General features: G+C 39.9%; 4 protein-coding genes across 4 annotated transcripts; 2 read left to right on the top strand and 2 right to left on the bottom strand.

Moving 5' to 3' along the window:
* The first annotated feature begins 1169 nt into the window (after positions 1–1169).
* LOC125224436 (uncharacterized) lies at positions 1170–1731 on the top strand. The gene is made up of 2 exons (XM_048127835.2): positions 1170–1504; positions 1588–1731. The coding sequence occupies exons 1-2, from the start codon at positions 1177–1179 to the stop codon at positions 1602–1604; spliced, it is 345 nt and encodes a 114-aa protein (XP_047983792.1). The 5' UTR covers positions 1170–1176; the 3' UTR covers positions 1605–1731.
* Positions 1732–3131: 1400 nt separating this feature from the next.
* On the bottom strand, positions 3132–6228 carry LOC125221195 (cucumisin-like). The gene is made up of 9 exons (XM_089062686.1): positions 6148–6228; positions 5971–6062; positions 5788–5873; positions 5436–5679; positions 4855–5368; positions 4565–4668; positions 4149–4479; positions 3838–4051; positions 3132–3652 (listed from the first exon to the last, which is right to left on the bottom strand). Exons 1-9 carry the CDS (start codon positions 6226–6228, stop codon positions 3132–3134), a joined length of 2187 nt encoding a protein of 728 aa, XP_088918812.1.
* Positions 6229–9001: 2773 nt separating this feature from the next.
* LOC125221196 (cucumisin-like) lies at positions 9002–13074 on the bottom strand. The gene is made up of 10 exons (XM_048123321.2): positions 12970–13074; positions 12608–12696; positions 12430–12524; positions 12111–12354; positions 10884–11397; positions 10580–10683; positions 10187–10405; positions 9998–10106; positions 9694–9907; positions 9002–9519 (listed from the first exon to the last, which is right to left on the bottom strand). The coding sequence occupies exons 1-10, from the start codon at positions 13072–13074 to the stop codon at positions 9002–9004; spliced, it is 2211 nt and encodes a 736-aa protein (XP_047979278.2).
* A 10450-nt stretch (positions 13075–23524) lies between these two features.
* On the top strand, positions 23525–24686 carry LOC125223349 (ras-related protein Rab2BV-like). The gene is made up of 3 exons (XM_048126462.1): positions 23525–23660; positions 23745–23923; positions 24043–24686. The coding sequence occupies exons 2-3, from the start codon at positions 23759–23761 to the stop codon at positions 24529–24531; spliced, it is 654 nt and encodes a 217-aa protein (XP_047982419.1). The 5' UTR covers positions 23525–23660; positions 23745–23758; the 3' UTR covers positions 24532–24686.
* Positions 24687–25454: the final 768 nt, after the last annotated feature.

The following is a 25454-nucleotide window of genomic DNA, read 5'->3' as shown; positions in this document are numbered from 1 at the left end:
AATTAAAAAAAATGCAAAGGAAAACAGAAATAATACTACCTCCGTCCCGCATTAGGAGTCACATTTACTTTTCTGCACTCGTTTTATAAAATTGATAATAAATGGTTAAAGTGGAGAAATAGTAAAATAAAAGAAAGAATAATGTAGAGAAGACTATTTATTATTATTCTCTCTCTTACTTTACTATTTCTCCACTTTAACTATTTATTATCATTTTTATAAAACAAGTGCAGAAAAATAAATGTGACTCATAATGCGGGACGGAGGTAATAATAATAATAATAATAATAATAATAATAATAATAATAATATAAGAAAAAAAACATAAACTATAATAAAAAAAATAGAGGAAATTAAAAATGATAACAATGTGTGTGTTATGTGTATGTGCGTACAATACGTGTCTGTAGTGCGTGTGCGTGTGATTTTATGTAGTACGTGCATCGTGTGTGGTATAGTGTATACATACTGAGTGTGTATGTGTGTGTGTGTATACAGTGTGTGTACACACACAATTCTCTCAAATTCGATTTCATATCAATAACTTCATTTTCACAAGACAAAATGTTTGAAATTAAATTAGAATCAAATCAAATTTTATGAGATTCCAGATCCAATCCAATTTCATGATATTAAACGGACCCGAATTTAAATCCATAATCGCACAATGCACTCCCTTTTTTTATACAGTAGTAGAGTCATTTCATTTTCTGTACTTGTTTTAGATAAATGATACTCCCTCCGTCCCAATAAAAATGACCCCTTTTTTGGGCGGCACAGAAATTTACACAATTTTATTTTGTATGTGAAGTGAAGAGAGTAAAGTAAGAGAGATGGAATAAAGTAGAGAGAGAAAAGTGTTTTCATTTTTAGTAATGTGTCATCTTAGTTGGGACAAACTAAAAAGAAAAGTGGATCATCTTTAGTGAGACGGAGGGAGTACTAATAAATAGTTAAAGTGGATAAAAAGTAAGTTAAGAGAGAAAATAATGTAGAGAAAGTTTTATCAATGGTATTCTGTCTTTTACTTTACTTTACTTTTTTTTCACGTTAACAATTTGCAACTATATTTTCAAAATAAGTGCAGAAAATGAAATGACGTGCGTCATCTAATAAGCATAAATTAATCTCTATAAATTCCCCCACCTTCCTCATGCCAATGCATCATTCATCATCATGGAAGCATCAACCAAGGCGCTGTGCTTTCTAGCCCTCTTCCTTTCCGTTGCCATCTCCACAAACGGCGCTGGCGAGTGCCCGAAATCGACCCCGGACAACGAAGCCATGAAGCTGGCCCCGTGCGCGTCAGCAGCGCAGGACGCCAACGCGGCCGTCCCGAGCAGCTGCTGCGCTCAAGTGAAGAAGCTGGGAAGGAACCCCAAGTGCCTCTGCGCTGTGATGCTCTCGAATATGGCCAAAATGGCCGGGATTAATCCTCAAATCGCCATCGGCATTCCCAAACGTTGTAACCTTGCCGATAGGCCAGTTGGTTACAAGTGTGGAGGTTTGATTTCCTCAAATTAATTAATCTCTTGTTTTTATATTATTGTTCTAAATTGATAATATCATTGTTTCTGTGTTGTGCAGCTTATACGTTGCCGTGAAACGTGGATTGGATATGATGTTTAATGGCGGAGACTGTTGTTGATTTTACTGTGTAATTGTTTTAACATCATCGCTGCGTGTGATCTCTGCTCTACTTCAACTTAAATAAAATAAATAAATTGCTGATGTTTTAGCCTTCTTTTTTCCCGTACTATTTGAATTCATAACAGCAACAAAATGGCGGATGCGAGTTTCTATAAATTTTAAAAACTACTAGGAGGAGAACAACAAATATATGAAAATTTTTACGTGAATTACGAAAAAAGGAGTTTATTTAGATAATGGTTCTACTCTTATAAGTACTACTGTATAATAGTGTTACACACGTGTCTTGCACATAATTTTGTTTCTAACTGCGATTAATTATATAAGATAGATAATACTCCATCCGTCTCAAGATGATCACCTTTCTATTTTGTTTGTCCCAATCATGATGATCACTTTTCAATTTTGGAATTAATCCCCTCTCTCCTCTCTCATCATTAAAATATTCAATTATCTTTTTCATCTCTAATTTATTCCACTTAACAACACTTCATAAAATCTCGTGCCACTCAAGAATGTGGTCATCTTGAGTGGGATAGAGATAGTAATTTGTTGCACAGTATTAACTACTTCCTCCGTTCCAAGATGACTCATTTCTTGGGCGGCACGAGATTTTATGCAACTTTATTTTGTGTGTTAAGTGGATAGAGTAAAGTAAGAGAGCATAAAATAGAGATAAAGATGTTTTTATTTTTGGTAATGAGTCATCTTAAATAGGACAAACCAATAAGGATAATGAATCATCTTCAATGAGACGGAAGGAGTACTATAATATTCACAAATAGGCATAATATCAACTTAACAGTGAAATAAAATAATTACAAAATTAATAAATTCGATAAGATATTAAATTTTGAAAAATTTATGTGTTGACAATATCTCCATATATATCAACATTGTTACATACTAAAGTTACGGGTTCAAACTCCACCACCTGCTAAAAGAGTTTCGGTCTTAATCCGTAAATTTAGTCGAACAGAAATAATCAGCGGATTTGGTACACCTGTGGTAAAAAAAAAAGATAGTCTCAAACGTTCACGCGCATATGATTCTTAACATAACAACTTACAATTGTTCTTAATTAAAAACGGAATTTGTCAGAAATAGTCCAACATGGATATTGACAAACATGAAAGCTAACTTTCATAGATTTATCGGTTGCGAAATCGCAAAATTCCATTATATTTTGACATTATCCTAAAAATAAATGTAATACTGATTAATATTATCAAATTGTATTAATATTAGTATACAAGTAATTATAAGAGCTATGAATAACTATTCAAATTCTAATCTTTTACTCTATTTCTCTATTACTTTTTTTCCCCTCTCTCACATCTTTTCTTCTCCATTCTCGTCTATTTCTAATTTAGTTCAAGCAGTAAACTTTGAACAAATATCGTAATTTAATGAGCGAACCCTTACTTAAAGTACATAGAAGTTTGAACACAAAACAATGCAACAAAGGATATGAGTTAGAACTAAATAGCATGAGCTACAATGGGGCTCCTAACTTGATATGTACCATCATCCCACACCAAACACCCCGACACCACTCCACTCCCAATTGTTACATTAACTGTCACAACAAATTCTTGCGTCTGATCCACATATGTGAAGGAGATCTCACTAGGTTCGACACGGACGCTCAGCCCCGGTGGCGCTTCCACAACTGCCTTGTAAGTAGACAACGGAGACCCCACATTCGTTACACTCCGGTGGAACACAGCGCTGATTGAACTCCCCAAGACACTAGACACCGAGAGAGACGGATAGTTGAGGTCGTAGACTGTGCCATTGCTAGCTGCAGTACAGGTCGAGTTGTCGCCGGTAACAAGCTGCAGGTTTTTGTTGCTATAACCTTGGCCGCATAGGAACCTGACGTAGTCGGCCTCCCCCATGTCGTAAACCAGACCGGGGGAAATAGCCTTGAGTGGGTTGATGTGGCCGGAGCCATACGCGAACTCTGCTTCCCCGTTTCTCTCCACACTCATCGTAAAAGCTGTCAAGCCATTACTATTAGAGAGGATGTTGACATTTTAATGATACGATGAAATCCAAACTTTAGTTAGAAATTCTCAATTATGAATGCGCAAGCAATATATAAGTGTAACCTGTACTCTATTAGTATGAGACCGTTTGGAAAGTGTCCCAAAAACAAAACCGAGATAGGTGCAGCACGATCACCTGTGGTCATTAGAGCGGATTTGATGGCGGCAGGGGACCATGTGGGATTGAATGATTTGACGTAAGCTGCCGCACCAGAAGCATGGGGGCAAGACATGGATGTTCCAGACACGATGTTGTATGCTACTACCCTCGTATCTTCAGGGTATCCCGAGGCGGTATTAGCTTCGGACCATGCTGCAAGAATGTCGACTCCAGGTGCAGTAAGATCAGGCTAGGAAATATTTCAAGAATAAGTTAGGTCCCAATTCAAGAAATTGAATAACATGACTTACTTAGTAGGACTGTAGGAGTACTATAATGTATGCCACCTTGATGATGTCCTTGGTGATGGGATTGGGACCCCTTGAGGAAAATGAGACAACATATGGAGCGAATGTATCAGTAACTTGATCACTCCTAAAAATGGTTGCTGTCGGACTCCTAGTTGTGTTGATATAAGCATATACTTCAGCACCGTCAACTGATCCCAAGTAAGAGGCAGGCAGAGGATAAGAGAGGGCCACATCTCTTAACTGATCGGCGTGCATTATAGCTCCGGCTGCACCAACCGCCACCACAGGCTCGCCATCACTCAGTCCATCGCAGAGGACAATCGTACCGTTAGCTAATTCAGGGTCCAAAGAATCTGGTAGGCAGTACCTAATATCAACACATCACATGACATATGTGTGTGTTACTCTCATTGCATCATCACTTACATTCAGGTCCAAATTATACACGCTACCTTGATTCAGATCTGTTATATCCTCCACTTGTGTTAGCCACATTTCCTCCGTAGACTAACGGGTAGTTGTCCTTCTCTAAGGTGAACGTGTTCACCGATACTCCCTAGTAACAACATCACACAACATGCTAAATAAATCCTCATAATTATATTATACGAGTAGCATGTCGTAGAAGCATGGAACAACTCTGCATGAGTTAAGGCGTAATGGTAGAGTGGTCAATACTTGAAGTCCCGGGCCATTTCTTTAAATTTAATGTTACCAAAAAACACATAGAACAACATATCACCTCATAAGTCTTGTTGTTACCCAACTTGACTCTACTTAGGAACTTCCGGTCAATGGTGCTGGCAGCAACGGAAAGGGACCAGGGCGAGAAATTGACAATGGATTTGGGGTTGGGACCTGAATTACCAACTGCATTCGATGTAAGTATCCCGTTTCTCATGGCGTGGAATGCACCAATTGCTATGGAATCATTAAAGTAATCAAGAGGGGTTAATCCCCCTACTGATAAGGAGATAATGTCAACTCCATCAGCAATCGCGTCATCAAATGCAGCAAGAATGTCTGCATCCGAACAGCCACCGTGCCAGCAGATCTTGTACACAGCAATGCGCGCAGAGGGCACTCCTCCCCGAGCTGTTCCAGCTGCTAAGCCATACAGATTCGCCCCGGGAACTGAGCAGCCGGCTGCTATAGATGCTGTGTGTGTTCCATGCCCTCCATAATCTCTTGGAGATGGAGTATTTGGTGGAGCCATAGGCCCTTCACTGTGGTAATACTTTGCTCCTATAACTTTGCTGCAAAACTTATGTTGGATGAGTTTTGAACAAAATAACTTAGGACTACAGACAGAAACTTTCTTACTTGTTGCAAGTGAAGTTGGATGAGGATTGGCAGCTACCCTTCCATTTGGTGGGTGGCGGGCCGAAGCCTTGGTCGTCAAAACTGTGGGACTCCGGCCATATGCCGGAGTCCAGCATTCCAATAATGATGTCACTCTCATACTGTGCTCTTTGTGCATTTATAGGAAATCCCATGAAGTCCCACGACCGCGTCGTGTGCAGTTGCTTTTTCGTGTTGGGAAACACAGAGACCACACCTTCCAAGTCTGTAAACATCAAGAATTAATGTTTACTTTGCGTAATATTGGTTGATTATTTTTGAGATTATTTCTCTAACAAGGAAAAAAGGAAATGATGATAAGGAGATCCGTTACTAGCAATCTTGTTTTTGTCATCCTCGGTGAGCTTGGCGACGAACCCATTGAAGCTTCTCTTGTAACTATAGAGCCACGGCTCGGCACTAATACATCACATTGCATATTAGGATTTAGAAGAGAAGCTCTTAGAAATTAGACAACAAACAAATGATTCTTGAGTAACAAGTGAGACTGAAAAACCTGCCCAAAGTGGCATGTAGCAAGTTCTTGTGCTGTGTTGAAGCAGAGAACTCGCCTTCTTTTGGTCGATCGCCCATATAGACTATGTACACCTATAAATCGAAACAACCTTAAAATGTTGTATATTTATTTATACCTGAAACCAATATAAATTGTAACAATACCAACTTGTTTTGCCTTTAGATGTTGAGAATTTGTCATTACTAGCGAGAACAGAGCGACCGTTACAACGGCCATGCATAATGCTAAAGTTGCCATGGAAATGTAGAGGATTTTGGAGTTAGAGATGCAGCTATAAGCCAATTCTCTTGCATTAGTGTCTTTGAGAACTCAAAACACTGATGTTAACGAAACGGCTGACAAATGAGAGCCGGCCTTGTAATAAAAGTGGGATATACATAGGCACTACTATATATAAAAGCTTTCTTATGTCTTCTTTCTAAACTAAATTACTCCCTCTGTCCCACAAAGATTGTCGCATTTTTCATTTCCGTCCATCCCACAAAATTTGTCTCATTCACTTTTTACCATTTTTGGTAATGGACCTAATATTCCACTAACAAATTCCTACTCACATTTTATTACGATAAAACTAAGGACATTTTATTACTATAAAACTAAGGGTAGTGATAAAATGCAAACTTATATATTGTACAAACTCAAAACTCCTCAACACAGCTTCAACACAGTTTCAATACAATATCAACACAGTGTAAAATTTTGAAATTTTAATGTCAACACAGTATCAACACAATATCAACACAGCATCAATCATTGACTAACGTTGAAATTCTGTTGACATTTTCCTGTTGATGTTTTTTTTGATCTGTTGACATTTTTCAATGGTCCAGATCATAGTTTTGAGTTTGTACAATATTTAGAGTTTTCATTTGATCACGTTCCATAAAATTAATATATAAAAATATGACTCACATTTCACTAACTTTTTCTATTTACTTTTCATTACATTTCTTAAAACTCTTGCCCGGTGAGACAATCTTTGTGGGACGAAGGGAGTATTAAATTAGATGGGCGGCTACTTGGCTAATATACTAAGTTTAATTTGTAATGTTTCCAAAAACTTATGTTTCAGAAAAGAATACTAATTCACCTAAAAACAAAGGAGGTGGATCCCCTATGCAAAAAAACACAGCACCTCGCGCTGTGCTTAATACGCAAATTTTTATTAACAAAACGCAGCCTTCTCCTTCTTTCGCCTTTTTCAATATTTTCGTTCTTTATTTATTTATACCTTCTCGTCTTTTTCTACTTTTCATTATTTGCTTTTATAAAACACAGCCTTCTCTTTCTCTCTCTTCTTTCAACATTTCCATTCTTTGTTTTTATATTTTATATCTGAAAACATTAATTATAATTATCATTCATGATATTGAATATATAAAATAGATAACTATTTAAATTATCAAATGTATACTTCTTCTGTCTCACCAAAATTTTTAGGCACAGAAATTAAGAAATTGTTGAAAAATAAGGAAGATAAATAAAGTAGAATAGATAAAGAAAGAGTAAAATAACTGATGAAATAAAGTAAATATGATTAAATGTTTTGTTTTTTGGTCAAAAAAGGTAAGGACTCAACTTAGTTGGAACTTCTCAAAATGAAATACGACTCAACTTAATTAGGACGGAAAGAGTAATTAACATCATAAGAAATAAGTAATTAACATCATAAGAAATAAATTAAGGATTTGAAATCGTAGAGGTAAAGGAAAGTGAGTTGAAAAGATTAGTAAAATATGAGTTCTACTTTTTATATATTAGTTTTATAATAAAATGATTCCTCCTCCTCCTCCTTAAAAAGTATGTACTATTTCCTTTTTAGTCCGTACCTGAAAAGTATGAACTTTCTAATTTTGGAAACTCCATCTCTCTAATGAGGTGAGACTCATTTTCCACTAATAATTCTTTAAAACCTTTTTTTTATCTCTCTCTTACTTTTCCAGTTATGCATTAAAACTCGTGCCGAACCAAATTTTTCATATTTTTTGGCAACACAGGGAGCAGTAGAATGCGTTAGTGGATGCTGTGTCTACTTACCATTTATAGTAAAAAGTGGAAATAAACAATTAATAAGGGACGAACAAAAATGATAAAAATAGATAATTGATAGAGGACAGATGGAGTATTATCAGATTTTGTAACATTTTTCAGCATTTTATAATATAAAAAGAAGAATGGAAATAATAGAAGAAGGGAGAAAAAGAATGCTGTGTTTTTTAATAGTACTACTCCTAAAGAATGAAAATATTGAAAATGGCGAAAGAAGGAGAAGGCTGCGTTTTGTTAATAAAAATTTGCGTATTAAGCACAGCACAAGGTACTGTGTTTTTGTGCACTGTAGGGGATCCACCTCCAAAAACAAAACTAGAACTCTAAATTAGATTAACTCTGATAAAATATCACCCCAACTCATTTGGTTTAACTAAATGGATCATCATGCTGAACTTGACACTATACAACTTATTAACTCATGCACAAGCTCAATATAATTAATTTCGGATTATGAACTCGTTATAACTTTTCTATATATTTTACTTAATTGGTAATATGATTCTATTAATATTACATATCTACTCAACTTATAAGCTAATAAAGTTACAAAATTTCCTATAATATAAACTTGATGGACGTTTCTATTTATATCTTAATTCAAAAACCTCTTAAAGATCTAAAAAAACTTTATTTTCACTCTTACTTTATACTCAATACATTTCACTCTCTTCTAGTACTTTATTAAAATACTCTCTTCTAGTACTTCACTATCTTTTCTTAATCTCCGGGCTGAAAAAAAATACTCTACTACCGCAGAAAGGAGAGAACAAATTAAAATAAGAGTGGAACATAGAAAACATAAATGTTTAATTATGCAGGATACAAATGCCATAATTATATGGACTTGAATAAAAATGCTTGACCAAACAATTGAAATACAATCGCCCTTACGCTTATTGAAACTCACCAGCAAAATTAAACCAGATCAACATAATCTCAATTTATTAAAAAAAAAGAATCAGAAAGCATCAGTAGTGTAAGCAACAATAGGGCTCCTGACTTGGTAGGTTCCATCATCCCACACCAACGACCCTGACACCATTTCACTCGCAATGGCGGCGCTCACAGTCACAACAAAGCTCTGCTTCTCCCCCACCGACGTGAACGTCAGAGTGCTCGGCTGCACACTCACGGTCAGCTCCGACGGCACAGCCACCACCGCCTTGTACGTGGACGTCGCGGACCCCACATTCGTGACAGTCCTGTGGAAGACGGCTGTGACGGGGCCGCTCAGTGTGAAGGACGGGTAGTTGAGGTCGTAGGCCGTGCCGTTGTTGGCTGCCGTGCAGGTTGAGTTGTCACCGGTTACGAGCTGTAGGTTTTTGTTGCTGTAGCCTTGCCCGCAGAGCAGCTTCACATAGTCGGCCACTCCGATGTCGTACACTAGACCCGGGGTTTTCGCCTTCAGGGGGTCGATGTGGCCCGAGCCGTACGCGAACTCCCCATCCGAATTTTCGTTCACGGTCATCACAGCGGCTTGAGCACCATACCAAGTATTGTGTTAATTCATTTAAATTAAAACACTTTAATTTAATTTAGTGCAGCATGGGTCAATTGTCAAAAATAGTAATACAAATAATAAGTATAAGTGACGGACCGAAATAGAAAATTGGAAAACACTTAATGGGAACAGAAAGGATTGATAGTTACCGGTGGTCATTAGGGCGGACTTGATGGCGGCGGGGGACCATGTAGGGTTGAAGGATTTGACGTAGGCAGCTGCAGCGGAGGCGTGAGGGCAAGACATGGATGTTCCAGAGATGATGTTGTACGCTACAACTCTATCATCTCCGGGGATGCCAGTGACCGTTGTAGCCTCCGACCACGCGGCTAGAATATCGACTCCTGGTGCGGTAAGATCAGGCTGCAGAAGAAACAAAAAAAATGATGAAAACTCTAAGATCATTCATTAATTAATTAGGAGTATATGAAGATAGCTAATTAATTAGTCCACCTTAAGAATGTCCCTTGTGATGGGATTTGGGCCTCTTGAAGAAAAGGAAACAACAAATGGAGCTGTTTGATTGAATTCAGTGCTCTTGAAGATGGTTGCTGTGGGATTACTATATATGCCAAGAACAATGAGTAATAAGTAAAATATGGAAGCAAATTAAAGAAAAAAAAAGGATGAGAATAGAAAAACCTAGTTTTGTTGATGTAATCGTAAACACGAGCGCCATCTAGTAATGACAAGTATGATGCCGGCAGAGGGAATGAAAAGGCGGTGTCGTTGAAGATATCTCCGTTCATTATAGCTCCGGTCGCACCTGCAGCTGCCGGTCCATCTGCATCATTAAGCTCATCGCAAAGAACAATGGCGCCTTTTACTTGTGTTTGGTCCAACGTCCCTGCTTCGCAATATCTGCATCAATTTTGTAACAAATCACACATGCATTAGGATTTTCCAAAAAAATTACCTCTATCTTTGTTTCTCTTCAATAATCACTGAATTTTCAGGTTTATTGTAGTTGAAGTGAAGTGGATTTAATCATCATATCCATGTGATTTTACTCAAATAGGAGTATATATATGTTACCTTGATATGGATCCATCAACACCTGCACTAGTATTGGGCACATTTCCTCCATAGACTAAATTGTAACTCTCCTCTGGTAGGGTGAATGTGTTTACCGTGACTCCCTGAATAGAAAAAGTTAGTGGAATGTAAGTCTCACTTTTAGTATCAATTTTACAATGGAACGCAAGTTGAAAAAGTTAGTATAATATGGGGTCCGCATATCAATAAGTGAAAAAAGTAAATGGATGTCTAAATTGTGAACCGTCCAAAATAGCAAAATGGTTCTTTAAATTAGTGAATCAATTTTGAATTGATAATTTACCTCATAAGTAGCGTTGTTTCCCAACAAGACCTTGGTGAGGAACTTCCTATCAATGGTGCTGGCTGCAACCGAAAGCGACCACGGCGAGAAATTGACGATGCTCTCAGGATCCGGCCCCGAGTTCCCCGCGGAGTTCGAGGTCAGAACACCTTGTTTCATGGCATGGAAAGCGCCAATGGCAATGGGATCTTCGAAGTAGTCGGAGGCGAAGAAGCCACCGACGGAGATGGATATAATGTCAACTCCGTCGGCAATGGCGTCGTCGAATGCGGCGAGAATGTCTGCATCGGAGCAGCCGTCGAACCAGCAGATCTTGTAGACTGCGATGCGCGCGGATGGAACTCCTCCGCGCGCTGTTCCGGCTGCCAAGCCGTACATGTTGGCCCCGGCGACCAGCCCGCCGGCTGCCGTGGACGATGTGTGCGTTCCGTGGCCTTCTGAATCCCTCGGCGATGGGAAATCCGGTGGGCTGATGCTCCCATCGCTGTGGTAGTACTTTGCTCCTATGATTTTACTGCATAGAATCATAGTAACAATTTTTAGGTTTATTTTTAGGGTTTACAATTTTTAAAATATGAATGACAAATCATTAGAAATGGTCACTCACTCTCCATTCATTTATAAGAGTCAATAACACTATTTTGTCGTTGCGGGACAAGAAGGGGGTTTCAATGCAAATATTGTTTGAAAAATAATGTGGAGAGAGGCTATAATCAACCCTATCACTATAATAAAAAAGAATAACTAAGACAATTTTTAATGCGAATGTTATTAATTTCGGTGGTTCTACCAAAATATTTGATCGGATACAATTCAGAGAAATCAGAGCTTCTGTATGTTGATATTCGAGAGATCCCAGAACCAAAAGAATCGACCAGATTAAGAAGAAGATGAACCAGTGCATCTGTTGCCGAAAATAACTAATTTTCAAAAGGTTCCGAAATTGCAAATTAGTCCTTTGACTTTCAGAAATTACATTTCTGGATGAATTTCTTATACAGCAAATTCGTTGGACCCCGCTACCCGGGGGCGCTGCCCCCGGACTCCCTCCATCATAATGAATTCAAATAAGCGTGCACTCCGCACTTCCATACTTATATGATGTATCATTATGATAAAATTGATCAATCAAGTTAACTCAATTACACTAAAATATCCAACAGTGTATGTGCCGAAATAAAACAAGCATATCATATTGAAACAATTAAAAAAGTTATAAATACTGACTTGTTGCAAGTGAAGTTAGATGAGGATTGGCAAGTGCCCTTCCACTTGGCAGGCGCGGGACCAAAGCCGGTGTCGTTGAAACTCTGGGACTCAGGCCAGATTCCGGTGTCTAGCATTCCGACAATGACATCACTCTCTGTCTGAGATCTTTCCGAGTTCACAGGAAAGCCCATGAAATCCCATGATCGCGTCGTGAGCAGCTGCTTTTTGGTGCTAGGAAACACAGAAACCACCTCCTCCAAGCCTGAAATTAAGATCATTACAACTCCATGCACCTCTTAATCAATAGCCTCCCAGTTTATTGTAGAAAATAACTTACTAGCAATTTTGTTCTTCTCATCCTCACTTAGCTTCGCCACAAAGCCACTGAAGCTTCTCTTGTAGCTGTGGAGCAGAGACTCCGACGCCCTTTTGCTGAATTCAGAAATATATTACTCATATAGAAACTAAATTAATTATTTTTATTTTCCAATTATACATGAAATTAATCTGTCAACCTTCCCAGAGTAGCCTGTAGAAGGCTCACGTGATGTGCCGACGCAGAGATGCCACCTTTAGGGAGATCTCCCATGTATACCACGTACACCTATAAACAAATCCATGTACTAGCTTGGTAAAACAAATTGATGAAACAAACTCAAATTTGTTCGAAAGAAATACACTCCCTCCGTCCCGCAATAGGAGTCCTATTTAGTATGGCACGGATTTTAAGAAACGTAAAAAAAGTGGGTTGAATAAGTTAGTGGAATATGAGTTTCACTTATATGTATTAGTTTTATAGGACTCTTATTATGGAAACAGACTGAAATGGCAAAATACGACTCTTATTATGAGATGGGGAGTATAAAATTATACATACCTTGTGATCAGAGGAGTTTCCTCTACAGCTAATGACCATAGAGAATAGAGCCATGCATATATATAAAAGAGCCTTCCATGAAGGAGAAGTTGGTGTATTTGCCATGTCAAAATGAAGAGTTTTGAGGTTTAGATATGGCTGTGTGTTTCTTGCATGTATTGCAATAAAAGCATGAATATATATAAGGAGATGTTAAACTGTGACATATTGTAAAAACCGCCTACAAATACTCTGTCCAAAAGCCGGCTCTACCCAACAACAATGCTTCACGCTGTAATTTCTATTCTTATTTTGTGGAGAGTAGTTTATAAATTGATAATAGCCATTTAAATTAAGGTGTTTGATCAAATTCTGGTCGATTCCATAAGATTTTGAAATCATAACAATAAATTATGAAGTTTCAATTATTAATTGTGTCATCCGTGTATAAAACGTCTTCAGTGAGGCTCAAAATAGTTGAGAAAAAAGAGAGGAAAAAAGTGAAAAAATTATTTATTTTAATGAAACAATAACGTTTTGAAAATACATAATTTAATAAGAAAAATTTAATATTTTGTGATTTAATATTATATTACAATTTTTATTTTTTATAATATTGATCAAAATTTGGCTAAATTGCGTACTTTAATTTGGTATTATAAATTTAGAGTAAAGGTCAATTTTGGCCTTAAATATATAACCAGAATACGAATTTGGTCCAAAATATTCACTTTTTGAAAAACAAGTCCTTAGCAATTGAAAATGTCGCCGAAGTAGTCCTTTTTTTTTACAGTTCTGTCAAAAAACTAACGGTCAACGCTAATTGCACAGTGACATGACCATTAGTTTTTTTTACGGAACCTTCAAAAAAAACTATTCCGACAAGAATTTCATTTGTTATGAACTTTTTTTAAATATATATATATATATATATAGTAGATCAAATTTATATTTTAATTATATGTTTAAGACTGACCTTTACCCTTAAATTTATCATTACGAATTATGAAGGGGGTCGGATATACCTCTTTCTCAGCATCTACTTTGGACAAAATGTGATAATATTAAGGAATACATTGCTTTTTCGAGTTTGTAAAGTTAACACCCAATTTTTTGCTAATTAAGCTATTTGTTCTATAACTATTTGCATTTTCATTGCGTAATTACAAACTTACTTTTACCATTGAGTTACAGTACTCTTTCTTCCATATTAACTCCATCCCATGTCAATAGAAACGTTTATTTTTTCACTTATTTTGATAAAATAATACTCCATCCGTCTTACAATAAGAGTCACCTTTTGTTATTTCAATCCGTCCCACAATAAGAGTCACATTTTACTTTTATCATAAATGGTAAATAGATCTCACATTCCACTAACTCACTTCACTCACATTCTATTATAAAATTAATATAAAAATGGATCTCATATTCCATTAGCTTTTCCAATTTTATACTCTCTCTGTCCCATTAGAAATGAAACGTTTTCCTTTTTGGTCTGTCCCATTAAAAATAAAACGTTTCTAAAAATGGAAACACTACTCTCTCTACTTTTTCTTCTCTCTTACTTTACTCTCTCCTCATTAACTCACAAAACAACACTACATAAAATCTTGTGCCGAAAAACAAATGTTGCATATTTAATGGGACGGAGGGAGTATTTCTTAAAATTTGTGTCCACACTAAATGTGATTCCTATCGTAGGACAGAATTATTAATAAATAAGTAAAGTGGAGAATGAATTAAGAAAGAGAATAATGTAGAGTTGTCTCTCTTATTTACTCCCTCCGTCCCGGAGTATTAGACTCACTTCTTTTTGGCACATGATTTAAGGAATTGATATTTAAATAGTTAAAGTGGAGAGAGTAAAGTATGAGAGAGGGAAAAAATTGGGGAGAGAAGAGAGAAAGAATAGGTGGAGAATAAAATAAGATAGATACTTTTTGCAAAAAAAAGGAAATGAGTCTAATATGTTGGGACATCCCAAAAAAGAAAGTTGGTCTAATACTTTGGGACGGAGAGAGTACTATTTTTTTCACTTTAACCATCTATCACTTCAAAATGGATGCAAAAATTGAAACGTCTCTGTTGAGACGACGGAGGGAGTATAATACATTATCCTACACATATAAGCATTTTGTTAATAAAATAATATTAGTTATCAAGTCAAACAATGTACTGCCACCTTATGATATCAAGTCAAACAATGTACGCACTAGTTGTAGATAGATTACGACATCTTTGCATTGATGAAATGGAAACTAGATAAAGAATTGTGGTCTACTGATTCCATATCGTTATTGATTAGTTTCTACTATTCTTATTTATCATCATATTTTACTTTTTATTTGCAATTGAATTAGGTTTGTATAATGTAATGTTTCAAATTAGTTATTGCATTATTATTTATATGCATCAAGGTTGGGAAGCAATATAAAACTTCAAATCCGATCAAATTAAACCCGATTTTGGAAAATGTAACAAGAGTGAAAAAAATTATGCAAAAAAACTAGTAAAAATTAAGATCCTAAAGCCAATGTTTTATACTCCCACCGTCCCACGAAAATATGCATTCTGTCCTTTTTAGTCCTAATTTTGGAAACTCTTCATCTCTAATACGGTGGGATCTATTCTCCACTAAGAGCATTAGCAATAGGAGGCCGATCAATCGAGCCTATGATCGGTTCCCACATCGGTTCTCCATTGTAGATATGGCCCATTCCACCATCCCATTCCACCTCCCCCCATTTGAGTCGTTGTAACGGCTTTGGCCAATCCCATAGGGCCGTCGATCGGCTCTCCGTTGTAGATATGTCCCATCATCGGCCCTATCATCGATTTTTTATTTTTTTATTTTTTTATTTTTTATTTTTATCCTCTATATATACATCTATACCTCATTCTTCATTTCACTCCATTCTACTCACTCTATACTTTTTTTCTTCTCTCTACAAGATGAATTCCGACAACGTACTCTACAAAATTACTGCGATTGAAGCCATACACGGGCGAAACCTATATTTCCCCTGAACCCAAACTCCACCCAGTTTTCAAATTCCCTCCTTCAACCAAGCCCCCAGTGGAAACCTATTCGTTTGAAGGACCTAATCCGCCGTAGGCAACCAATTTGCCCCCGAGTTCACTGCTTTCTTAGACAACGGGGGTCTCCTGTATTTCAACGGGAACCAATACCAAAATCTCCCTCAATTCTCCAGGAACGCCTTTGTCGGGGTTGGTAGACTGTTGACCACACAGGCATTCCAATTGAGCATTGGAAGAGGAATTGACCTGAATTACAGGGACGCGGTCTACCAGCCAAAAATGGTGAGTTCAACGTCCGGTTCTCACGGATCCACAATTGTTCCAGTCAATGATCCGACCTTAAGCACGGAAGGGTATGAGGTGGAGGAGATGCACCCATCTCCTACCAAGGAGAAGGCGAAGGAGAAGGAAAAGGCCACGGAGCCATCTACGCCTCAAAAGGTTAGGAGGCCGTGAACAACATACGATGTAGCTGAAATGCATGCTCTGGCGAGGTGTTGGATAAATATCGGTGAGGATCCGATTGTAGTCAACAATCAACGGAAGCAGAGTTTCTGGACCCGCATCGCGCAACGATACAATCAGCTTGGGGTGAAGCCCGACTCACAAGCCGACCGAGTTCCGCAAGCATTTTGAGCGTGTTATGTGCGACATTGGTAAGTTTCATGGAATCTACAAGAACAACCGCCGATCGATGACGAGCTGTATGACCTACGACAACGTCCAGGAGTTGTCGAATGCCTAGTTCACGACCACCGTCCATAGTATGGGCTTCAATCACTAGGAATCCTACCACAAACTGAAGGATCAACCGAAATTCCAAATCGGGTTTCGGGCAACAATGGCGCAAGGCTCGAGAAGGACGAGGCTCGTCGGATCTAAGAGTTTGAGCAACGGCGGGCCAACACCAACCGACTTGACTAAGTCGGTTGAGGTGAGTCAACCCACTCTTCGGCGCCTGATCGAAGGGAAAGCAGCGAAGGGGAGGGGGAAGACACAGTCAAGCATCTCTGATAGGATGATTGTTCCTATCTCCCTCTCTGAGCACTCGTAACAATGAAATTTTGTGAACAATAGCCAAGAAACCAACCCTAACGTGAGGCTAGGGTTTAAGAACGCCAAAGATGAGAAAAAGCGATTTTATTACTTTAATTCTCAATGACTCGATCTAGGGGAATTCTACAATTTATAGAATTCCCCCTACTTGATTCGGACTTACGATTCGGGAAAGAATCAAGAAGAAAACCCGAAAAGATTTGACTCTATCTTGAAAGGTAAATAGTTCTGCAACTAAGGAAATAAATAAAAAACAAATCAAAACAATTCAAAACAAATCTAGTTCTAATACTGGACGAAATCGCGATACTTCGCCGGTCGAGGTGCATTCCTCCTTGGTCGCTCCTTCTTCACCGCGGTGCTCCGGCCTCTGCCTCTCGCTTCGGGCTCCACGATCACGCTCTGCCCAGATACACCAGGCTGCGTGGGCTCATGCAGCTCCTTCTCGTCATCAAACCGAGCATTGTTGAGTAGGGTCGTATCAACTCCCCTTCCCTTAGCAGCAGCCTTGTCCTCAAGGTGCAAATGAGGAAAATGCGACCTGAGTAGGTCCTCTGATTCCCAAGACGGCGCCGCCGAAACATCCGATGACCACCGCACTAGCCATTGAACCTGCGGTATTTGGTCGACCAAAACAACACGCCGCTGAGTTGCTTCCAAAGGAGTGTCCCGTGGCTGACTCCTTTTGAACCCCTGTGGTAACTCCACGCCCCTGGTTTGATCTGGAATAAACGCCTTGAGCAAGGAAACGTGAAACACATCGTGTATCTTACTGTCAGCTGGCAGCTGTAGCCGATAGGCCACTTTTCCAATACGTTCGAGAATTATATACGGACCATAGTAACGGCGAGCAAGCTTGTTAGAGAGGGGTCTCCCTACTGACTTCTGACGATAAGGTTGAAGTTTGAGCAGCACTGAATCACCAACTTTGAATTCCACATCCCTCCTCTTACGATTTGCAAACTCTGCCATAGAATGTTGAGCGTGCTGAATTCGCAGCTTCAAGGCATGCAACGTCTCCTCCCTTTCCTTCAACAAATCAGCCACCTCCAGATTTTGTGACGGTCTAGCATACGTGTCAAACAGACTAGGAGGCTCTCGGCCATACAGAGCTTGGAAAGGCGACATACCGATGCTCGAATTTACACTGCAGTTAAGTGCCAATTCAGCCCAAGGTAGCAAGGCAAACCAACGCTTTGGGCGATCGTACACGAAGGCACGCAAATACTGTTCCAGTGCCCGATTAGTCACCTCCGATTGGCCATCCGTTTGCGGGTGGTAGGCCGTTGTGAACTCCAACTTTGTGCCACTGAGAGATAGCAATTCGTTCCAGAACTCGCTCATAAAAATTGAATCACGATCCGATAGAAGTTTCCGCGGAAAACCATGCAACTTGACCACAGTGTCAACAAAAAGTTGCGCTACTGTCGGCGCGTCAAACCCCGTTTTCAAAGCTCCAAAATGTGCATATTTAGATAGGCGGTCAACCACCACCATTACCGCAGTGTAGCCGAAGGAAGGGGGCAGCCCAACAATGAAATCCATCGATGCGGCGTCCCACACCATATTAGGAATTGGCAGGGGCTGAATCAGCCCGTTCGGTTTATCACGAACATACTTCGTCGCCTGACAGGTAAAGCAAGACGCCACATATTTTCGAACATCCTGTCGAAGACCCTGCCAATAAAAAAGAGAAGCAACTCGAGCAAAGGTCCGACGCTCCCCCGGATGACCCGCCGTCGGAGTATCATGACATTCCTCCAAAATGGCTCTGCAGATTGCTGACTCTCGGCTAACATACAACCGCCTCTTAAAATACAGTAGCCCATCAGTAACAGAAACATATTTGGGTCCGTTGCCCGCTGTCACTGCTGCACGAAGCTGTACCAAATCCGGCAGCGAGGAATTCTCCGCCCGAAGCACCTCCAAAACAGCCGGCATTGGACGTGTATACAGCTCAAAAATCTGGGAAACCTCGGGTTTGGTGTCCTCCTCTTGTCGCGATAGCGCATCGGCCACTTTATTTGCTGCTCCTGCCTTATACTCTATTGAAAATTTAAATCCCATAAGTTTCCGCACATAAAACTGTTGATCCGGCGTCTGAACCACTTGCGAAAGCAACTCCTTGAGACTACGCTGGTCACTGCGAATCAGAAACTCCCGACCGAGCAAATATTGTCTCCATTTCTGTACCGCCTCGACTATGGCATAAAGCTCTTTGTGATACGTCGAGGTCACGCGTCGGCGGGGACCTAACTTCTTGCTAAAATAGGCGATAGGGTGATTGTGTTGCATTAAAACCGCTCCAATCCCAAAATCCGACGCATCCGTCTCTATCACAAAAGGCACCGCGAAGTCCGGGAGGCGAAGGACCGGCGCAGAGCTCATTGCTGATTTCAAGTCGGTGAAGCTCTGCATTGCCGTTTCGGACCAGACGAACGAGTCTTTCTTCAACAGTTCTGTCAAAGGGGCCGCGATAATTGAGTAATTCTTCACGAAGCGGCGATAATAACCTGTCAATCCCAGGAATCCGCGAAGCTGCTTGACAGTGTTAGGCGGCGGCCAATTCACCATGGCCTCGATTTTGGCCGGGTCCGCGTGTAACTCGCCAGCCGCAATGATATGGCCCAAGTAATCAATCGTGGCTACACCAAAAGCGCATTTAGATTGCTTGATGAAGAACGAATTGGCCTGGAGTGTCGACAAAACCTCCCTGAGGTGGCGGATGTGATCGTCCATCGTGTTGCTATAGACCAGAATGTCATCGAAAAACACAATGACAAACCTTCGGAGGAATGGTTGAAAGATGTTGTTCATAGCTGCCTGAAAAGTCGACGGGGCATTCGTGAGTCCAAACGGCATAACAAGAAACTCAAAATGACCGTCGTGGGTGCGGAAAGCAGTTTTGTGGACGTCATCAGCATGCATGCGGATCTGATGATACCCTGAACGGAGATCCAATTTAGAAAAAATTCTAGCCGCGTGCAGCTCATCAAAAAGCTCATCTGCTGTCGGGATCGGAAAATGGTCCGGCGTTGTTACTGCATTCAAAGCACGATAATCCACGCAGAAACGGAAAGAGCCATCTTTTTTGCGGACCAATAGAACTGGCGACGAGAAAGGACTCGTACTCTGCTGTATCACACCCTGTTGGAGCATCTCACGGACCTGTTTCTCAATTTCTGTCTTCTGAAAGTGTGGATAGCGGTACGGCCGAACATTTATAGGTTTGACGGTCGGTGAGAGGTGAATCCTATGGTCCCAGCGGCGTGACGGTGGTAAGCCAGTCGGGACGGCGAACACCGGTTCAAAAGCTGTCAGAGTATCGGTCAATAACGGGTTGACGGGCAAGACCGGGGCTTTGTCTGTTACTGCGGAACGGTCTACCTGTAGGAGTTCGAACAGCTGGGCCTCCGGTTCCTGGACAATCAGAGAAAATAAGCTGCTGCAAGAGATTCTCGTTGGGGCTGTTTCTTCCCCTTGCAGGCAGATTGGGCCCGTGTCAAGCACAAATTTCATCTGCAGTGTCCTGTAATTTTTTGTCACATCGCCCAAATCCTGGAGCCATTGAACTCCCAACACGACATCAGGGCCCTCAATTTGGAGCAGAAAAAGGTCGATATTGAAAGAATGTCCCTGCAACACAATCGGTGTGCTCAAGCTCACATAATCGCATCGCATAGAAGCTCCATTGCCAACAAATACACGAAAAGGAGAGATAACATGGAGAGGAAGACATAACCTTTCCGCTACGGAGGGTTTGATAAAGTTATGTGTACTGCCCCCGTCAATCAGTACGGAAAGCGGTGCATCTTGTATGAGGCCGGTGAGACGAATAGAGCGTGGCTTAATTTTTGGGCCGATGACAAAAATCCGAGAGACATCGCCAGTGATCGCCATATTAGTTCCGTCCTCTTCTGCCTGTCCGTCATTACGGAGGTCCTCCTCATCCTCACTGTCTTCCCCCACAAGGACGTAGAACTTCTTTGCGCAGACATGACCTTGGGTGTATTTCTCCGGGCAGTACCAACAAAGGTTGCGAGCCGTCCTATCGGCCTTCTCGGCTGCAGATATGCGGATGATCGGGTAGTCACGTGGGGCGCCCTCCCGCTGCTGTTTCTGTTGAGGGAGAAGTGGCTTGGGTCCTTCCAGAGGGCGGGGGCCATTCGTGATGGCGCTAGCAGGTGCTCGCTGGTCACGCCGCGGCCACTGCGTCCGGCCATTGGCTGGAACTGACCGAACCATTGCTGACTGGCAGGCTGCGAGCTGTTGGGTTAGCGCGATGGCGTCGCTTAGTGACGATGGGCGTCGTGTCAGCAATTCATGTTTCAGAGACGCCGCGAGCCCCGCGATAAATAGGGATGTTAAGGTGCTATCACCTACATTCGAGACCTTTTGGAGTAGAGGTTCAAACTCAGCAAGGTAATCTTCCAAAGAGCCGGTCTGTCGTAGAGACGCGAGGCGACCTACGTAATCCTCGTAGAGGTCGGGATCAAAACGCCGTTTTATGTCCAACAAAAAATCCTCCCAACTCCTACTCTCGCTATTAGCCTCCCAGAATCCAAACCACTCTGCTGCTGCGTCATCCAACAAGAATTCTGTGAGGTAAAGTCTGTCTGCCAAGGGTGTAAAGTTGTGATTGTAATACTTTTGGACTTTCTTAATCCATAAATTGACCCCCTCACCACTGAAACGTGGGGGTTCAACCTTGAGCTTCGGCCACGCCTCCGCGTTGAATCCTACTGGCTTGACGAGGATGGAACGGGGCAGCGACCAACCCCGCGGCTTTGACGCCGTTACCGTCGCCGTCCCCTCCGGAGGTTTCTTCCCTAAATCTTCGACCGCAACCTGTAATCTGGTCATGTGATCCTCCACGCTCTTATTAAGAGACGTTTGCTGCCTCTCAAATGACTCATGGGCGAAACGATTTGCCTGGATCTTCTTTTCGTCGTTGGCAAGTCGAATCGTCATGTCATACACCATCCGGCCAACCTCATTGAGGGTGAACTCCGTGGGCGGCGGTCTGTCGGTCATCGAACTTGCATCTCCGGACATCGTGATGATGGGCGGGGGAAGAGAGAGTCAAGAAAGCACCAATTGATAGGATGATTGTTCCTATCTCCCTCTCTGAGCACTCGTAACAATGAAATTTTGTGAACAATAGCCAAGAAACCAACCCTAACGTGAGGCTAGGGTTTAAGAACGCCAAAGATGAGAAAAAGCGATTTTATTACTTTAATTCTCAATGACTCGATCTAGGGGAATTCTACAATTTATAGAATTCCCCCTACTTGATTCGGACTTACGATTCGGGAAAGAATCAAGAAGAAAACCCGAAAAGATTTGACTCTATCTTGAAAGGTAAATAGTTCTGCAACTAAGGAAATAAATAAAAAACAAATCAAAACAATTCAAAACAAATCTAGTTCTAATACTGGACGAAATCGCGATACTTCGCCGGTCGAGGTGCATTCCTCCTTGGTCGCTCCTTCTTCACCGCGGTGCTCCGGCCTCTGCCTCTCGCTTCGGGCTCCACGATCACGCTCTGCCCAGATACACCAGGCTGCGTGGGCTCATGCAGCTCCTTCTCGTCATCAAACCGAGCATTGTTGAGTAGGGTCGTATCAATCTCACAGACCGAAGTTAGCATGGAAGGTGAGCTAAGAGTAACCAACTACGCTACGCTGCACAAGTTCTACAAGTTGTACGAAGAGGCAGCAGACGAGCGGATTAGGACGGACATCTGGAAAACAATCACGAAGATAAAGAAAATATTCGGTTTGGAATCCGATGATGATGACGCTTGAGTTAGTATCTTGTAGGTTTTTATCTGTGTTTTTTTAGTTGGTTTTTTTCTGAAATTTTTTTAAATGTAGGAATTGGCTTTTAATTAAGTACGTTTTTATAATTTATTTGTCTTGAATTTATTCTCATTTATTGCATTTTATTTGATGCCAACAATTAAAAATGAAATATGCAAATATTGATGATGTGGAAATATAATAGAAAGTGGGATATAGACCCTTCCATTACAGGGAGATAGTCCCTTTATAATAAGTAGAGCAAAATGTTGACGTTTAAATAATAATAAAAGAAGGGTCATTTCATTGTCAATGATCTAACATTACTTTAATTACTTTTTCTTTTTACCCATTTCTTACTTTACCGATTTTGCATTAAAATTCATGCCGAATTCAAAGTGCATATTCTTTTGAGACGGAGATAGTAGTAAAGTGGCTCACCCAAGATAAATACAAATATTCAAATCTTATCAAATAAACCCGAATTTTTATTAGTGACGAACCCAAGACTTTAAATCATGCTTGCGAGAGTTTTGTATGTATGTTTAAATGAAAGTGTTTCTAGCTACCATACATAGGCCTCAGTTCATGCAAACAACAACGACCATTTAAATTCCTGTTATATCGCTTAATTCTGTTATTCATCTTAACAGCAAAAACATTTTTTTTCTTTTTCATTTTTTTCTTACTTATATTTTTGTAATTTGAATTTCAACCACTAGGTAGGCCCCTTCTCTCTCTTTCGTGACAAAATCAAGAATCAGTTTTGGTAATCTGGCAATGGTGAACCGTACAAAAATTTGTTGATTAGTGGTGAGTATGTACTTTTCTTAATTTCATTAAAATCAATCTTTATGTTGAAGGATGAATCTTGATTTTAATTGTTTGATTTTAAAGGGAAGAAGAAATCAATGGCGTATAAAGTAGATCACGAGTATGATTATTTGTTCAAGATCGTTTTAATTGGAGATTCAGGCGTTGGGAAATCCAATATTTTGTCAAGATTTACAAGGAATGAGTTTTGTTTAGAGTCCAAATCCACAATAGGCGTTGAATTTGCAACGAGGACTCTCCAGGTAATTAATCTTACATTTAATCACAAATTTAAATTTCAGAAAAATTGATTTATTGTTAAAGAAAAAATGTGTTGTTAGGTTTAGAGTAATTATTTAAGAAAAGAAATGGACACGTGTAGGTGGAAGGGAAGACGGTGAAGGCGCAGATATGGGATACGGCGGGGCAGGAGCGATATCGCGCGATCACGAGCGCCTACTACCGCGGGGCAGTGGGGGCGCTCGTGGTCTATGACCTGACAAAGCGTCAGACCTTTGAGAACGTGCAGAGGTGGCTGCGGGAGCTCAGGGACCACGCGGACTCCAACATTGTGATCATGCTTGCTGGCAATAAGTCTGATCTAAACCACCTCCGCGTTGTAGCCGAGAACGATGCCCAGGTCTTCGCTGAGAAGGAAGGCCTTTCCTTCCTTGAGACATCTGCATTGGAAGCCCACAACGTTGAAAAGGCCTTCCAAACTATATTGTTGGATATTTATCAGATTATTAGCCGTAAGGCACTGGCGGCCCAAGATGGGGCCGCCTCGCTCCCCGGCCAGGGCACCACAATCAAAGTCGGGGAGCCTAACAACTCTCAGCAGCAGCAGAAAGCCTCATGTTGTTCTAGTTGATTTTTCATTTATGCCACAAGGAATGCAAATTTTATTTTGTGAAGAGAATTGATTGTCAAAAAAAAAATTTAATCGGTTGAATTAATTATGTAAACAAAATTTTGTATGATTTATGCTACAGGCAGACATATATATTGTTGTAGGTGAATAATTTATTTAACGATTTAAGCTTTCCTAGCTATTCTTGGTTGTGTGCTTATATATGTGAAACTATTATCGGTTAGCTCGGGCAGTATGAGTCAAAATGCAACAATGTTTTTCTGAGGCATTTTCTTGGCAGTTTGGAAATTTAATTAATTTATTTATTATAGTAGTAGTATGTACTCCATGAATATTGAATATATACTCCCTCCGTTCCATAGTTGTAGTGGAGTCATTTTGTCATTCGTAAGTTCCATAGCAGTAGAGTCATATCCCTTTTTAGTAAAAAGTCAACGCATTTCTTCCCACTTACTATATTATCTCTTACTATATTCTCTCTTCACCTCTCTATCCATTTTATTTCCTACGTTATTCTTCCTTTAATAAAAGTAAAAATAAGGTATTTAATTACCACAAGAGAAGTTAAATTAAATTTTAAAGTTATTAAATAAAAATCCAATTAAATTAAATATAAAAATATAAAAACCTATTAAATCAAAAATGTATTAATATAATGATCTAATGAAATAAGAAAATCGTAAAAAAATAAAATAAAATATATTGATACAAGGACCTAACAATATAAAATGTATTATTACAAGGACATCTGTAATTTGCCAATATGAAACCAAACAAACCTTGTCACTTGATTGAAGTTACAATCTACAACTTTATTAATCGATTCTGAGTAAAACTCTTCTTTTATTTATCATATTTAATAATTTATCTGTTAAATTTAACAAGTAAATAATTAACAAATTCAGATTCTAAATATATTAATA

Source organism: Salvia hispanica, chromosome 1 (genome assembly GCF_029641045.1).
Source record: "Salvia hispanica isolate PSC_SH4W2 chromosome 1, Shi_PSC_v1, whole genome shotgun sequence".
NCBI classification, from domain to species: domain Eukaryota; kingdom Viridiplantae; phylum Streptophyta; class Magnoliopsida; order Lamiales; family Lamiaceae; genus Salvia; species Salvia hispanica.
The sequence above is the reverse complement of the archived record's forward strand: the minus strand, read 5'-3'. Positions and strand labels throughout refer to the sequence as shown.